General features: G+C 37.8%; 1 protein-coding gene across 2 annotated transcripts; it reads left to right on the top strand.

The window, feature by feature from the left end:
* Positions 1-405: 405 nt before the first annotated feature.
* Positions 406-10,278, top strand: LOC135773696 (carbohydrate sulfotransferase 1). 2 transcript variants are annotated; one of them, XM_065283427.2, is made up of 3 exons: positions 406-651; positions 6,085-6,252; positions 8,595-10,278. In XM_065283427.2, the coding sequence occupies exons 2-3, from the start codon at positions 6,114-6,116 to the stop codon at positions 9,704-9,706; spliced, it is 1,251 nt and encodes a 416-aa protein (XP_065139499.1). In that variant the 5' UTR covers positions 406-651; positions 6,085-6,113; the 3' UTR covers positions 9,707-10,278. The 2 variants fall into 2 exon arrangements, with proteins under 2 accessions (XP_065139499.1, XP_073671875.1); XM_073815774.1 differs by lacking the exon at positions 406-651 and having other exon boundaries at positions 4,689-6,252.
* Positions 10,279-18,452: the final 8,174 nt, after the last annotated feature.

The following is an 18,452-nucleotide window of genomic DNA, read 5'->3' as shown; positions in this document are numbered from 1 at the left end:
CATCCATGCTTTTGTTTTTTATTCTGTTAATGTGTGCCTTTCCCATACAGCCTGACAAAGAACTCTTTATTGGATAAGAATTACCATTTTTTGGTTATTTGTTTTGTTATTGTATTTTATTTTGTTATTGTATATTGTTGAAATAGATACCATTGTTTGGTCTAATGTCTAAAATCAATTTTGCAAATATGGCTAAATAAATGTATTATGTTTAGCAGACACTTTTATCTTTTATAAAAGAGTGAACCATGCAATCCAAGTTATTATCCATTCTGTGGTGACCAAACTAATAACTTTGGCATTTCACGAGCTCCTGTGTATCAACTCTATAAAAACGTCTTAAAAACCCCACAGAAGCAATGTTTGTACTCCTGCCAACATCAGCATCTGTTTCCAGCAGCATCCTTTGACTGTGCAAAGGTAAAACTCACGCAAACCAACGACACGCGAACAAGCCACTGGTTATCCACGCGCGGTGCGATGCCCACCCCCTTGCTTTTACCGAATAATTCAGCTGTCGTTTAACACACAGACCGCTCGGCACACATTTCTTTTGACCGACTCGAGGACCGCATTACTATTTCAACATCAACTTTACTGGATGGATGCCATGTGGGTTTTATTCAGGATTATTTCATCAGCTCGTGAATGGTAAGAGATGCGCCGCGCGTGTCGGTCTCGCGTCCATTCTCATCTAACTGCTTTCATTTCTAACGGCGTTTCATTTTAGTTTAGTTTACGCAGGCATTACTTATCACACTAACTTATTGCCAACAGATGTGTATATTTGATAGCCTACAGTCCTCTCTAAGGAGCACGAGCACGAGCAAGAAGTTGCAGCTGTAACTGAGGATGGATGTAGGCTACCTGACTGACTGGATTTATAAATAAGATAATGGTCGTTAAAGAAATGTAAACTTTAAATAACTCTAATTAGTCTGTGTAAGTGAATCCTGAACAAAATATTGCGTTTATTTACGAAATGCAAGTGGAGTTGCCTTGATAATCCCGCGCATTATTTTCTCTATAGGCTATCACGGACTATTTAGATGTATAAACACGCAAAATGTTATCATTGTTCTAGCTAGTAGCTACATTATACGTTATTTTGCAAGAGGGAATACTAGACATTGACTGGTTTTATATCGAGCGAGTGTATTTATGTTTTTAGGATATTTTGGATCGATCTCCCGTCACGTCAGGGTCTTGCCCATAGCTATATTGTCCACACATTAACCTCCAATTGAAATTTGCTGTTTGGCAGACACGCATAAAGTTTAGACGTGTGTAAATAATTCTTAATTTTTTTTTGCATAATCACAACCATGCAAGAACTGTACATTTACATAAGACACTATTAACAAGTTTATACATAACATACTCTTTAAATGAAGGTCCTTAAATGGTTTGCAGGCATGCCAAAATAGCTTATTTGTTTTTTTAAGAATCTTTTAATTCAAAGAACCATTTCTTTCTTACCTTTTAATAGAACCATTGTGCAACAGAAAGGTTCTATGTACAGTTCGAGGAAGACCATTTAAGGAACCTTTATTTTTAAAAGTGTGTCATAAAGGTTTTGTATTATGAAAATACATCATAATAGATCAATAAAGCACATATATATGTATAATGCAAGATGATTTTTAAAATCTCATGTTTCTCATCGTTCCTATAGCTTCAACTCTATTCTTCCTTGTAAACACATTGTAGACTTTGTAAATGCTTAGTGTTGGCTCAGATAAATACAGTGTCTATGGACAAAATATGCAACTCTATAAAGTCAACTATTCCTGGTTTTCAAATCAGGTTTCCTCCCTGATATCACAAAGTGATAAATGTTTTGTATTTTGCAACAATTAAAAACAAACATCCTTCATAACATGATAAGCCCCAGATATCAAAAACTCATTAAGATCTTTGTAATTACATTTGTTTCACACGGATGTCTTTGTTAGCCATTTTCATCCTATTATATTCTGGTTTCCTTAGTTCATTTGTACCCTCTCTTCATCTATTATGACATTTATTAGATGATTTGAAAGATTTAACTATTTTATACCCTTTTCTCAACTCTGCAGTCCTAGTTGTGTTACTGTATATGCAATATGTATGCATGCATATAAATACAATAAGGTCAAAATATCAAAACAATTTCACAAGTAAAATAACGACAAAGACACATTTATACATTTTCTACCACTAGCACTTTCATCACTGATGGTACTGGTGTTTGATTGTTTTGCCCGATGTGACTGAAGCGATTTTGTCAAATGGCAGTGAAAGGTAATCATAGCTCCCAGTGTGCACATTGATGGAAATGAAGTGCATTTTTCCCATACATTCCATAATTCTGCATGTTGTAATCAGTTTGTTGACTGAAATAGATGAACGATGGTACAGTTTAATACAAGAGAGCTCTGGAAATCCCATAAATGGTATGAAAACAGCTAAAACCATCGAGACTGAAGTGATTGAAAAAGACACACTCCAGTCTCTGTACTCGAGTCTGTCCTTATAAAATAAAATAGAACAACATATGTCAGGTTTTCAGTAAAGAGTGATTTTAGGACATGCAACACTAAGACAGTTTTCAGTAGCCCACTAAATGATTTCAAAATATTGATTGTCACAGCCATAAACCTGTTGGATCAATTTCTCAATGGTGCTCGACGGTTTTAGTACAACATTGCTCTTGCGTGTCATTAGCAATTGGGTATATAACTGTTGTTTTATATGCAGCTGTGACTGTGCTATACAGTCTGCTAGACACACAATCAACCGTTGAAAAGTTGCATGCTAGCCACCTCTCGGGTGCTAATGAAAAGCACAGGAAATATGCCTTTATTGAATACTAAATCATCAGACCAGAGAGGGGATTTTCATGCAGGTTCGAGAAACCTGAGGCAAGTCTACATGGCTATTTGCTGATAAGAGGTTTGTCATAGTGTTAGAAAAAAGATTTTTCCATACAATGCTTCATGTGTTTGAAATTCCAAGTGCATATGAAATTGCCATGCTATATTTATCTAACATGGCTGTTTATTTCTGTCAGCTCAAGATGAGAATATGTAATATATTGTGTTTCCTACAACAGCCAGCTATTGACTGATGCTGACACTGCACCTTTAAATAGGCTATTCATCTATGAAGTTACATAGGAAAATATATTTGGAGGCCATCAATGCCACCCATTGTTGATTTCCTAATAAAATTATCCCATAATGTTAAATAAACCTTTACCTTGATATCTTTAATACTGTCTGAGTAAGCTCCTATATAGCTCAGTGGTAAGAGCTACCACTGCAGAAGGTCATGGGTTTGAACCCAAGGAACACACATGCTGAATAAATGTATACCTTGTAATGTAATGCAAGTTGCTTTGGATAAAAGCATCTACCAAATGCCTAAATGCAAATTAGTAAAAAAATTATAAACAGTGCTTTAATGCTCTTGATCTCAGAATTAGATTATGAGACTTTAGTATCGATTTCACAGGTTCACATGTTTGCAGCAATGTGAGCTATTTACAAAGGGCAGCTTCACAACTAAACTAGACAAAATAGACAAACAACCGATTAGGCTGTTATCTGTTTATGCCCTCAGTGGTTACTGGGGATCTTTGCTAACAAAAATACACTACTTACTGCAAACATGGACACTATGCATGCAAAACCCTTTGACGCCGCTCTTTTAAATTCACAGGAGGAAGTGAAATTTACTTTTAAGAATGTAAAACTTTACCATGTCTGTGAAATTTACTCTGATTGAAGACATCAAGTTATTTTTCACAGAATGTTCTTTACATTGTGTATATGATTTTTTTTAAAAACAGTACAATCCCAAAAAAGCTGGGCTTTCACAGGCAGTGTCACAGATAGGCAAATTACATAAAAATAAAAATTATTTAATTGGTTAATCCATGAAAGAGATTATTTCAAATGCATTTCTTGGTAGAAAATTAGTCAGGCACCAATGTACTTCAACCGACTCTCCTTCTACAATATTGCATCTCACTCTTTACCGCCTGCCTGTATTTGTCATATAAGAGCCCATAAGCACTTTGGTGTAATGATCTCCCAATTGCAGTCAAAGCACTAGACATACCTGCTCTGTTCCATAACTTAGTAAGCTGCCTACAGAGGCAGCATTTTAATCACAGGCCATTCCTGATACAAAGGCTGTTCACGAGGTATAGGCAACCTAATTACGGAGCTTTCTAAGACCTTCTTTTAGCTGAGTCGTAAGACACAATTGTTTGTATCCTTTAGAGAGAAAGCAATCCCATAATGCATCTTACTATATATTACAAACTAAAGAAAAAACTACTCCAAAAGCCAATGTCAATTATAAATAGCCTTACCAGTAATATACTGAAAAGTATACTTAAAATATATCGGTGTCATTAAAAATACACAATGTTTCCCAGTATTTGCACGTGCTTTGTGTTTTATATCTTTCTTAGAGTCTTATTAGAGCTAGACACATGTAAACCAGTAAAACCAACTTGATCCCCTGATAACATACCCGTGTCATATGATGGCGATTTCGTTTATGTTCATATGATGTTAATGATACAAAAGTATGATTATCTAAATAAACATGAATATAACCCGCTCCTAACCCAAACGTCACAGAGCAAAAGGAAATTGTACATGTGGCCTGATTGTTAAAGAGTCAGCTTGTAACCCAAAGGTCGCCGTTTAGATTCTCATGGCTGGGAGGTTGTAATAAGGTATCCTTCTCCAGTCCCCAGGCACTGCAGTGATAGCAAAGTCCTCTAAGTGCATGGAAGTAGAGCTGCATGGACTGATTTCAATTATCGACCTGCGAGAGTTTTTACCCAGTTAAAGGAGGTTTACCAAATATATTACGATATTGACCAATTTTTTTGCCTTTTACCTTTATTCGGAAAGGAAAGTGAAGAGTGACTGGTGACTTTTTTAGAAGTGGAGATTTTGCCAAAACAGCTTGCATGGACTTAAAGGGGACAAATCATGAAAATCTGACTTTTTCCATGTTTAAGTGCTATGATTGGGTCCCCAGGGCTTCTATCAACCGAGAAAATGTAAAAAAAAGAACAACCAGCAACTTAGTTTTGGTAAACCATTCTCTGCAAGCATGTGAAAAATAGTTCATTGACATTTGGCTCCCCTTGTGATGTCAGAAGGGGATAATACCACCCCCTTAATCTGCACTATCCAACCACGGCACTGCCATTTAGTGCAGAGATCAGCTCATTTGCATTTAAAAGGACACATCCAAAAACTGAACATTTTGCTCACAGCTTCAAAGTTGCAATTTTTACATGTTATAATAAATTATCTATATGGTATTTTGAGCTAATACTTTACATATGTACTTTGGGGACAACAAATATTTATTTGTCCCCTTTAAAGGGTTTTGCAGCAAAATACGAATACCAATAAAATGACTGAAGTGAAATTTGTGAAAATAAGGCATTTCAATAACTTACAAATAACCATTTTCATTGCCATTAAAATGAAATTACTGAACCTAAACATAAGAGCCTGATGAAATGCTTATTTACAAGAAAACATGTAAGACGCACTTCAATGGTTTTGTATCTGAACTGTAAAAAAAATCCTTGTTACACTTAATGTTTTATGTTTAATTAAATTAAATTTCAACTTTCCTCACTAGTCAAGAAGGTTGACATTAATTTTAAATTCAAGTTGATTAAACTAAATTTTTTACAATGTGAGCTCTTCATGTAAATTCATTAATTAGCCACCTCGTAAAATACTGTTAGCATGTAATGCTATGTGCTTGTGTGGGAAACATTTGCAAACGGAGCTGCTTATGTACTGTAATGTATAAAAAATTAGTTACATACAGTAGAAGACAGGCACTATTGAACAGAGCTTGCTTTTTCAAGTTATCACAGACTTCAAAGTAACCTTGAAATGCACCTGCGCTAAACAGTAAAAAAACTACACGCAACCAAAACTAAACTGTTACCACTTCAACAAAAAAGTGCTATACTTCCCTAATTCTACTCAAGACAATTGAGAACGAAAGCCATAGTGCAAGATAAATAAAGCAATGTGTGCATGCCTTCCTCAGAGTGCAGTATGTGATGGTGAAGGAGCAGTATGGAGTGCTCGTGGAAGACTCTGTTGCTGTTGGTTTGCACATCTTTGGGGGTGCAGTACACTGCCATCCGCTCCCTTCGTGACTCCTTCAGTGGCCCATGCCAAGACTCCACCCACTGCCAAGGACGCCAAAGTAAAGGTGAGCCACCTTCCTGTAACAAAAGCATTACATGTTAGATGCTGACAGTAACTATTGTGAAATCCAGGCTAAAGTCTCATAATCTAATTATGAGATTTGGAGCATCCGCATTTGATTTCACATTTATTTCAATCTTTAATATGGCCTTACTCAGACAATATTAACCTTTATAAGTCCCTTTGAATTAAAATGACCCCCAAGCCACTTTCTTTAGAAAAAAAATGGTTCCCTCAGTGGAATAAGATTTTGTGACTTTTCTAGAATATCTGTCAATATTCATATAAACAACTGGGCTTGATTTGGTCGTCCTTAAGATTTACATCTTACATTTTTACAAAAGAGGCCATTGGGGGTCAAAATGACCCCAATTGAAAATTAATAGGAAATGCAAAACAAACCTATTTTTTTATTTGTCAAAAAAAATGCATCCACATTAAATCTGAACATTTCAACACAGAAAAGAAGGCCTGGTACTGGAGCACAAATGCAATATAGAAAAGATATGCTCAATCACACACACACAAAGACTGCCACAGATAGCATTTTTTATAGAATTTGGCAAAAAAAAACAGCCACAGATGCAGAACAAAGATGTAAAGTGGGCTCTAATGCTCACACAGGTGCGTGCACACACACACACACACACACACACACACACGTGTGCGCATATACACACAAAATTACACAGTTACACTTACACACACATAAAGACACAGACACATACAGAAAAAGTCACACGCGCACACATAGACACACACACACACAGGCACACACACGCACTAACATTCAGTTAAATTTCTGTTGTCATTTGTAAAAACAGACATTTCAAAATGCATCAAAAACTACAAATAATTATATATAAAATAATTTTCATTTTGAATGTCCTTTCTAATGTTTATATATACATAAATTCACAAAATGTATCACTAAAGTAGTGATTTGAGCAGTTGGCCACATCCAGTGAAATGAATGGGTCTCTATGGGCCTCTATTGGTCAAAATGATTTATTTCCTAAACTGTAATTCTTCACCAGCAGATTTCTAACCAGCAGATAGCTAAATTCAGCACATAACATCTAGATCAATATCAATTTTTTTTTATCAAACTCAGATCATAATTTATGTGAATTTTTCATAAAAAATAATAATTTACATGCAAGTTAATGATGTAGTTGAAGGATTTAGTGGTAAACAGGTACAAAAGTACTTTATATTTCCCAAAACATTAATGTATAGATAGGAAATAGATATATTATTTGTGCCATTAAAAATTTATATATTTTTAGTAATCACTCTTTTTAATTTCTGGGGTCATTTTTAACCCCCCCTGCCCTTTAATGTAAACAGGAAAATCTGGGCTTATGAGGGTTAAAAATTACACAAAAAATACTTTAGCTGGGCTTTCAGGCTGGGTCACAATTTAGTATTGCGTGACCTTCCTGCAGGATAGCACTGTATCTGAGAGACAAAAAAAATGAAATGGGAGTGTTGTGTGATACTGGATGTGATTTCCCAGAGTTTTCATTATTTTAATATAAATTATGGTTTAAATACAAACTTAAATTGAATTAATTTATATATGTTATGATGAACATTTATCTATGGCTAGTTGGACAAGATCACAACAAAGGATCGATGTAAAACTCTCACTGTATGTTTATCTCCAAAGATGCAAGTTCTGTTTGTGACTAAAGAAATGAACTGCCATCATTTCACAGCTTTAGAGATGCAACCTGGAAACTCCCTGCTCATCCGAATAAAAGCACGAGATGAAATATCAATAATTAATTCTACAATTATCTCATCATTAATCTGCAGTAATATGTCCTCGCGGAGCAGCTGTTTGCACTTTGAACAAGCGTTTGCTCGCACAACCTAATGTGTTACGCGCAATCAGTCTCTCATCAGCCGTAATTACAAACGTTATCACTTCTCCCCACCCCCTACTATACATAGTAATTGTTAATTGTTAAGCAAAAGTCAAATAATCTATGACTGACGAAATGCAAGCAGTATTCCTGTTTCAATTCTCTTCATATTTTCACATATTGCTTTGAAACTGTGAAACGATTACTGCCACAGAAGGCAATTCAAGTGTTCAAAACAACATGATTATTACCGTACTTTACCTCCCAGCGGGGAGAATAGATTTCTGAATTGCACCAGACTTTGATAAAGTTTTGGGAAATATTATATCATATCTTATTTTCTTAAATAATGCACTAGATTTAAGCCAAATGGTGTGATTAAAGAGCGAGATGCTGAACTAATTGGGTCTTTTGTGATGCTTTAATGTCCTCTGTGGTGTGGTACTCTCTCACTCTCTCTTCCTTTCCTCCCCAGAGCAAAGATTGAAATCTCTTTGCGAAGACAGCCATGTCCCTGCAGAGTCCAGTGGTGCCGCCGCTCGGAAACACATCCTTCTATTTGCGCAAACCCGCAGTGGCTCATCATTTACCGGACAGCTTTTCAATCAGCATCCGGGCATTTTTTATGTTTTTGAGCCTCTCTATCACGTCCAGCAGGTCTTTACCAATTCGAGCAGTCGTCTGCAAAGGGCTTTAGATGGCAGAGCTCTTCTGGGAGCCTACAGAGATCTTCTTCTCAATCTCTACAACTGTGATTTCAGCTTCATGGAGAATTACATTCGCCCGGAACCGCAAGATCACATGACAGGGGCGTTTTTTCGTCGCAGCTCGAGCCACGCCCTCTGCACGCCGCCCGTTTGCCAAGAGGGGATTGAGGAGATTCCAGAAGGCCAGCCAGATGAAGCCTGGTGTCCCAAAAAGTGCCAAGCCCTGAATCTCTCTCTAGCATCCCAAGCGTGCCAAGCACGGAGCCACGTGGCCTTAAAAACGGTTCGTATCCCGGAGGTAGGAGATCTGCGTACGCTGTCAGAGGACCCCCGTATAGATTTAAGAATCGTTCACTTGGTGAGAGACCCCAGAGCTATCCTTGCATCACGCATGAGTGCCTTTGGAGGTAAATTTAGAGCATGGAAGATCTGGAACGCTACTGGCCGCCAGCCACGGTACGTGGACCTGACACAGATCACCAGGACATGCAGAGATATCGAGTATTCAGTGGAGACCGGCCTGCAAAAACCTCCATGGCTGAAGGGGAGATATCTATTGGTACGGTATGAAGACTTAGCCTTAAACCCTGAAAAGAAAGCTAAGGAGATATACAGATTCCTGGGGATGGATTTGCATCATCGAGTCCTCACATGGATTGCTCATAACACCAATGGCACTGCCCCATCATCTTCAGAGTGGAACTACAAGTACTCCACAACAAGAGACTCCAAAGCCACCGCTCAGGGCTGGAGACTACATTTAAACTTTGACATTGTTAAAACTGTTCAATCCTTATGTAACAGAACTCTTTCATTGCTAGGCTATAAGCTTGTACGGTCTGTAGATGAACTGAGAGATATCACAAAAAGTTTAACGTAGTAAGCAAAAAAGGATCTTGACGCCAACTACTCACATTTCATAAAAGAACTATATTTGTTTTGTTCTGATAACGTTCATATTAATTGACTGGGCCCTGTTAAGCCATTTCTTTCGCTGGATGGCATTACATATCCTGCATGGTGAATGCTTAACTTATGAATAGTGCTTTGGTCATGACTACATTGCTGGGTAACCTTCAGCATCTCCTCACTTCAAGTAATCAATTTTCATGAGCCAATACATTAGCATAGCAGGATTCTCACCCAAAATTCACCCAGAGCCCTCATTTTTAGTTTGTAAATCAAACATTCATTGACGTGACCAAAGAACAACTACAAACAAAAGCACAAATGAAAGCATGTATAGTCTGCACGAGCCCTTGAATATATTTACGTGTAAATGCTAATCAGATACAAACAGACTGCCTATGACATGCACACATGCATTTAAAAAGGGAAATAGTCAGTCGGGCTAAATTTACGGTGCCATCACATAACTGCCACGTAAACAGTCAAGCAGAGATCTGACACGCATTAAACATCACTCATGACTATCAATAAGCTTTCTACCTGATCTTCTTCAAACCAAGGTCACCCAAAAACATCTTTGAAATCAAGCTGGCACAGAGGTCGTTTTAAATCATCGTCAAACAGTTCTGTGTTATTCACTGAAGTCCTTATCTTTTTAGGCATAACTTTGAAAATGATCTCTCTCTGGTGGCATTTAAGACTGAGATTATTTCAGAGTGCAATATCAACACTGGAAAAAGAACTTTGAAGCTATTGATAGTTTTTAGTCACGTGACCCACCAGGGGTGTTGGAGGGCAACAACGTGGCAGTTTACATTGGGCTCTCCATAGAGAGGGAGTACAAGCCAAGTCAATTTTCCACCCGTGACTATTTAAATAACCTCACACCAGAAATACAATTAAGATATGAACACAAACTACACGTTTTGGGTACTTGCGATCTATACACGGCAGATTCCTGCCAGACCTCTACTTGTTTGGCGATGTTTACATCTTTTTCGTGGAAAATTCCTCGCCTTATTCTGCCGCCATGATTTTATTTATACTATATCAGATTGCATTGTGTTGTAATAAATTTAATCATATTAATAAAACTCAATGAAGTTCAGCCTGAACACAAATTTAATCTTAGTACGACAAATGATTTATAAAGGTGCAAAAGGATTTGCATTTTTACTCTTTTTGCAAAACTTTTTTAGATAACTTTAGCAGTTAGTGTAACTAATCACTGTAATTGGTTCCCTCAGTATGCGGCAACAATCCAGTTAAGAAAATTACTCCAAGATATGATATATGGCTAAAAATACAATGATTATTATATCCAATGTTTACCTGAGGTTACCTTTGATGATGTTTTCACTGTATACGAGTGTATATTGATGGCCGCCATTGTTTCCCCTCACTGGGAACAAAGGCACATACATTTATGACATAAAGTAACAAATTCCTCCTTTCTGTGTTTTGTTCTCTGATGGCTTTTGTAGAAGCATAGCCCAGGCTTGTCCTCATCGGTTAGTGCATTGTATTGCACAACAACTATTCAGTATCTAGGCTAAACAAACAAAAAAATCATTCACTTCTTAACCTGCAGACAACGGCAGATAGTGCTCTCTCTAATGTGTGACATCACATGAAAACTATCAATAGAGTCATTTTTCAACTTGGCAAGCGCATATACAGTATGCACCTATAGACCAAAATGTATAATTTAACATGCAAATCAACTGTTTAATTAATATGCTTTTCCCTGACCCCACAGAGGTCAGACCCATGGCTGAATCTCATGTGGCCCATTGAGTTAACAGAGTCCTGCTTCTTATCATTTTGGATCATTGATAGAATTACGAGTGAAGGGCTAAATATGTAAACGTTGTATTGTTTAAAGAATAGAAACTGTGTCAGTCCTGTTTAGCCATAAAGGAATAGCTCACCCAACCTCAGGTCATTCTAATACTATATGATTTGCTCCTATAAATCACATAAAGAGAAATTTGGAAAAAATATGACACTGCCTTTTATTGTATACAAGTAAAGTAAATTGTGACTATAATGCTGTATGTCTATAAGGTTACTTTTCACATATAGACTTATACCCTAGGTTTGGACGAGACTGTCTTTGAAAAATAACAACCTCATGGTTCGTTTGTGCAAGGAGCCAGCAGCAATTTCCAGGTTGTTTGCCTTATGCGTCAGGTTAGATGCATTTAATTTTCTAAATTTCTCAATTTAGAAATGGTTTCATAAACATTTATGGTTTTAAAGATATTTCGGAGCATCTAACCCCACCCCTACCCAAAACCCAACCACGTCTCAACCATATAAACCACACCATGCAAGTAAAAGTTAGATATAAACATAAACTGGAACATTAGAGCATGACGCAGTTGACAGCCAATAGCAGTTCACCATACAAGATGACGTAACGATGCAATCGGTCACGAGACACACGAGAGCCAATGCTATTTTACAATCAAAGATGACGTATCGCTTCTTCTGGCGACAGTTTTGGAATGAGTGTACACCGGATCTGATATTTACAGCGAATAGTGATTGCTTTCAGTTTTTTGTGTCTCTTCCTCATATAAATCGATCGAGAAAAGTGACCTTGGCACACTTGGATTATTCATACCTTTTTTTTTAAAAGTGACTTTTTGTATGCTGTGTTATTGCTCAAAATGCCTGAATTTGATGTTTGATGTGTAGATACAATTAATCCTGTCAGTTTAGATTGAAAAAACATATCCCAATATTTGTCATCATCATCGCAAAATTATACCTCCCAATATATAATTTCATATCCCAAAATAAGTAAGTAAACACATCTGTGGGTCGTATTTGGGGGAATGGACAAACATCCTACAATCGTATGGGTTGGAGGATGGGTTGGTTTGGACGTGAGTAAATAATAACAGAATTTTCATTTTCTCTGAATTGTACGTTTAAATACACAATGATAACTTAGCAGAGAATTGTTGTTGTCGCTCATGCCTGCCTCTTTGTTATTATATTGAAAATATGCTATGTTAAAGGGATACTTCACCGATTTAGCATTCAGCTTTGTATCTGTAGAAACCCGGCAGTATTACTGAATGACCATGTTTCCCTCCATCATTTCCCCCTGAGAGGAGAGATATCTGCATTTTGGTTCTGCAAAAAAAGTCCTCCGATGATGCAAAAATCGTCATATTACATCATCGGAGGACTTTTTTGCAGAACCAAAATGCAGATATCTCTCCTCTCAGGGGGAAATGAGGGAGGGAAACATGGTCATTCAGTAATACTGCCGGGTTTCTACAGATACAAAGCTGAATGCTAAATCGGTGAAGTATCCCTTTAACTGTTTCACATCTCAGGTATATGATGATTAAATGCAAATCTTCAGCTGCACTGCCTATTAATAAATATGCAGAGAAAAGGGAAAGCTATGGCGAAATAAATTATTGTTCACCTTTATTCTGCCTCTGTCCTTATGAAATTACTATTTCACTGTGATACATGAATGTATTTGTTTCTTTAAATTATGTATGCTTTTTTCTAACAGCTTCATAATTATGTAAGAAAGTGCAGTATTGTATTGCAGCAGGAATAATGATCAGTGTTATTTGGTCCTTTTAGTTTAAACACAAACACACCAAGTTGACAGCTTACAAATAATTAAACAAGTGTGCTAAAAATGGATTTGCTATAAAAATTAATCTGAGACTTTTCTTTCTCTTCACATCAGTTGTTGTTGTGCTGATACTGCAGCATTTAATGAAGTAATAATGAAGTAATTCATTGATAAATGAATAAAAAGACCTATTGGCAGATAAAGTCTACTTTCATTGTTTAAAAATAGTTTGGTATTTTACACTTAAAGCCCTGTTTTCAGATTGTTTATGATGAAATAGAACGGTTTTGACTGAAATTTCGACATATGCGGCTGACCCGAGAATTTTCGGGTGTTTCTTGTATCACCTCCCACCTCTATAATGGCTATATAGGTGCACTGGAACAATCCTTTCTAAAATGCATTAAACTTTCGTTTACAAAGACGTGAAACTCACAGAGTGGTCAGGGGTGTTCACTGATATGCTCACACAAAAATCGCTTAAGATGCTTTCAAACATGTTTTATCGTAGTTTTGTCCAACTCCATTGACTTGTATTAGATGTGCTTTGAGGTACGGTATTACTCCGCGCCGGGAACGTTGTTTGTATTTTTGCAATTGGCAAAGGCGGATTATCGCCACCAACTGGCCTGGAGTGTCTATTATTCAAGCTCTCAACGGAAGAATATACGGGTGTGAGGCATTTGGAAAAATAGGTCCACAAGTTTACAACGAATGCTAAAACACCTGTTTGAAAGCATCGTTTGCAGCGATTTTTGTGTGAGAACATCAGTGAACACCCCTGACCACTCCATGAGTTTCACGTCTTTGTAAACAAAAGTTTAATGCATTTTAGAAAGGATTGTTCCAGTGCACCTATATAGCCATTATAGAGGTGGGAGGTGATACAAGAAACACCCGAAAATTCTCGGGCCAGCCGCATATGTCGAAATTTCAGTCAAAACCGTTCTATTTCATCATAAACAATCTGAAAACAGGGCTTTAAGTGTAAAATACCGAACTTGTCCTTTAAAAGCGCGGTTGCTAGCAAGTTGCTACATAGAACTACAGACTGTCACGGGCTTAAACTTAATCAAGCATAAAGATCTCAAAAACAATGCAACATGGGCACGAATCCCAACAAAGATTTATCCACAAATTATTTTCTTATTAGGAAAAATGATTTTTAATGTGTTTAATAAAGGTTGAGGGAGCTGTCAGAAGATTGGTGGTGATGACGTTAAGGTCGAGAGACCATGTTGTAGTTCACTTGTAGCCTTAGGTTAGCTTTAAATTTCTAGGAAATTTTGACAAATTTAGCCATTTTTTTGCAATCATTTAAAAGTCTATGGGAAAAGGAATGGGCTTTCTGTCGAGGGAACCAGTGAGCCCTAGTCTCAGCCTCAGACGTCACGTCCACAGACTGTTGCCTTAACGCCTGATGTTTTTCGTACACTTTTCTGGAAACGCTGTGAGAATGTCGAAGTCGTCTCTGATTGGTTGAAATAAACTGGATTTCCAGGAGACGCGAGTCGCGATTAGTTTTGGTCCCTGGAAAACAAAGCTCTGACGTTCCATTGAGGAAGAGAATCGGTGGTGTTCACGTGGATAATAATGACAAGTTATCATGATCAGCTAAACATTGGATTCTCAAAAATATGCAAAGTACGTGGCATAGACTCTCTAAAAGACGTCCAAGAGTTTTGCTTGAGGCAGTTAGTGGAGTCAAAAAGTTTGGTTATCCTGAATTGCTTGTAGGTGTTACAAAGTGGATAAATATCCTTCAAACAGACGTTTAACGGGAGCGTCTCATTGGTGTGGTTGATGATGAAGTGTGCAAAGTTGTTCTATGGTGAGTAATGTGGCTTATTTAAATGCTATTGGTTGGCTGGTTATTTCAATAACTGACTAGTTGCCAGCCGGCTCGTTATTGTTGGGAGTCCGAAACATGACGCTAGATGAAACAAACTGTGATTTGTTGTTTGATATGTCGGTCAAACAGCTCGTGGGTGGGCTTTGTCCAGAAAAAGCAGCTAAAAACAACAGCCCTTCAGTATTGAAGGTCTGGCTACGAGAGACTAAAGGGCGATTTATAGTCGTGCGTAGGTCCTACGGCGTAGCTACGGCGTAGGCTATCCGTAGCCTGTGCGTAGCTCTGCGTAGCCTGACGCGCACCTCACAACATTTCTAACAGCGCGTCGGCTCTACGCGGACCGTAAGCGCTGTGATTGGTCCACCAGAACCCTTCCCGTCAGGTAAAAAAACTGCTTCATAGGTATTTCCGTTTGAGACGGTGAAAACAAAGATGAGCCAAGTTGAGGAGTGATTTAACTCAAACTGCAACATTAGTCGCTGTTTATTTACTTCCATCATTGCTGGTCTTCTAAAATTATACACAACAAGTTGCTATTTCTTCTTCGTTTGGGGGTTAACTTGCTTAGCTTCTTCTTCTGTGACGACTTCTGCTGCTACTGTGGTTACACGCGTGATTACTGCCAACCAGCGGTTTCGCGTGTGTTTGCACGTCGACGCGGACGGCGACGCACAAGTATAAATGAAAACCGACGCGGAACCTACGCCGTCGCTGCTACGCCGTAGGACCTACGCACGACTATAAATCGCCCTTTAGTGAGCCCTAACTTCCACGTTGGCCTACAAAATACGTCATCTCTCCGGCACACTATAGCCAGCGCTTAAAACCTCTTTTTGTAGATTTTTTTTTTTTTATTAAAATGAGCAAAACAACCTGCCTTTACATTTAATTGATGATAACGGATGGGAGCCTTCATAGTTCCAGTCCTTCTCTGCATAACATTTGAGTAAAGTTGAGTTTTAAACCTTACAGAAACATCCAAATTTCTTAGCATTTGGTATATGTTTCTCCATAATGGCAGCACTTTACTTTCGGACAAACAGGGTGTGAATGCATGGCTACATAAACACATTACCACACAGAAACAAAGCAAAATAAGTCACTATCTTTTCAAAAAAGCCAAATTGAAAGGAATCAACAGAGGAAGGCGAAACGTCCACCCAGAGTCTGATGGGTTAAAACAGCCCTGAGGGAGTAATCCTCCATCATTTACAATCAGTCACTGCCCTGCAGCTGCTGACTACATGGTTATTTCTCAGAGGTCCTGAAAATATATCCATAGAAGAAACTCAATAGAAATAGGATTTAAGATGGCGAAAGAAGCGAAACTATCGCTCTCTCTGAGCTTAATCTGCAAAGGCAACACAAACCAGCAATAAAGCAGAGTTTATGACACCCTCTGAGAACTATTTCATTGGCTTTTCCATCGTGTCCTGACATACAAAGACACTGACCGTCTGAGTCAGCCACACAGCTAATCGCCCATCTCTTCACAGCCAATTTCAGACACTCTGTCCTTCTTAAGCCTGCTGACAAATTTAGACCTCAGAGGACGGCAATAACCACAGCTCAGAGGAAAACCAGCACAATTTATAACAATGTGTGGGTGTGTGCAGTATGCTTTTGTTCTTGTGAGTAATACTTTTTGCATGAAGCGATAGGAGTGAATGGTCACAGGTCAAAAAACATGATATGCTTTGTTGCCAAGAGAGAAACGAAGGGGGGAAATCAACTTGCTCTTTGTGACTGACCCCTTTACTTATAAAACATTGATCACATAAAGGTCAGGCAAACACATGCGGGGAAGAAGCATATTGACATCACTACTATATTCATGGCTGTAACAAAGCAAAATTGAACCTGTATAAATTCTTTTATTCTGATGAACACAAAGGCAGATATTTTTCTGAGGAATGTTTGTAACCAAACCAAATCAGAAGCACCATTCACTTCCATTGTACTATTTTTTCCTATTAAGTCAATGCTGCTTCTGATCAGTTTGGTTACAAACATTCCTAAAAATTACAGATGCACCAATTTGATATTTTTCACCAATACATTTATTCCAATATGTAGTCCAAATATTACCGATAGTTTGGTGGTTATATTAAAGGTATAGCGGAAGATTTTCCCGAATTATTTAAAAGAACCGCCCCTCGATATTTTTTAAAAAATGCTCCCGAGAGGGAACGCCTGTTAAACGCGTGCACGAGACAGAGAGAGAGCGTGCAGGAGCTCAGTTCTTCTCTTCGCTTTGTTTACAAGTTTCTGTCGGCATGTTTACTGTGTCTGTGCGGTTCGTGACATCGCAAATCATAGCTTACATCAACTTTTACTAGCAGTGATTTTAAATGCATTTCTCCAAATAGCATGACAAAATGTACCTTTCCAGTAGATACTTCGCGTTGGAAGCCCAACCTGTCCTTTTAGCTCACGCCAGCGTGAGAAATAGTCTCCCATAAACATCTGGTCTTGTTTCTTTATTTATAGTCCTTTCTCTTCTTGTCATACAATTCGTAGACACTTTTTCTCTTGCGACCCTCAGACATTTTGAAAAAAAAAACACAGTGAGAACGCGACCTTCAATGAATGGTTGAAACCGTAGCACAACACACATACACGTGAAAGTGCGCATGTGCAGAAAGCGAACGTAGAGGCGAGCACGTGCGACGGTTATACGTCAACATATAATCAGAATGATTGACATCTGGGATGACCAATAACAGTGGTGATCCACCCGGAAAACGAAAATCTTCCGCTATACCTTTAACTGGAGATGTTTTTTTATATTTTCTCTACACAGAGCTCCAATTCATTGCATTTTCCTGTTTTCTTTTGATTGACAGTAGGGCTGCATAACAACTTTTTTTTGTTTTTAAGTTTGTTAAAATGCTAAAACATAAAATTTTTGAGTTTTGGTTACCACTGTAAATACATACCTAGCCAGTCTTCAATTAAGACAGTACTTCTGAAATAAGCAGTAAAGGATGAACTTATTCCAAGAGTTATGAAGTAAATGCAATCTATTATGATTCTTTCCTCATACCGGTCCATATCCATCGCACTCTGGGACCTTACAGATATTCAATATCCACAGTAAGATTAATAATGTGACTCACAAAGGTTGATTTGACAAGTCCTGCAATCTCGCGATGAGCTATACAACTGTTGTACAAATGAAAGTGTAATTTCTGAACGTCCAAGACATAATGTGTGGACCATTCATCCAATTAAATTGGCCCCAACCGAAATAAT

The sequence above is a fragment of the Paramisgurnus dabryanus genome, chromosome 9, assembly GCF_030506205.2.
Source record: "Paramisgurnus dabryanus chromosome 9, PD_genome_1.1, whole genome shotgun sequence".
In the NCBI taxonomy this organism is placed as follows: domain Eukaryota; kingdom Metazoa; phylum Chordata; class Actinopteri; order Cypriniformes; family Cobitidae; genus Paramisgurnus; species Paramisgurnus dabryanus.
Note: the sequence above shows the minus strand (reverse complement) of the source record. Positions and strands in the feature narration are given on the sequence as shown.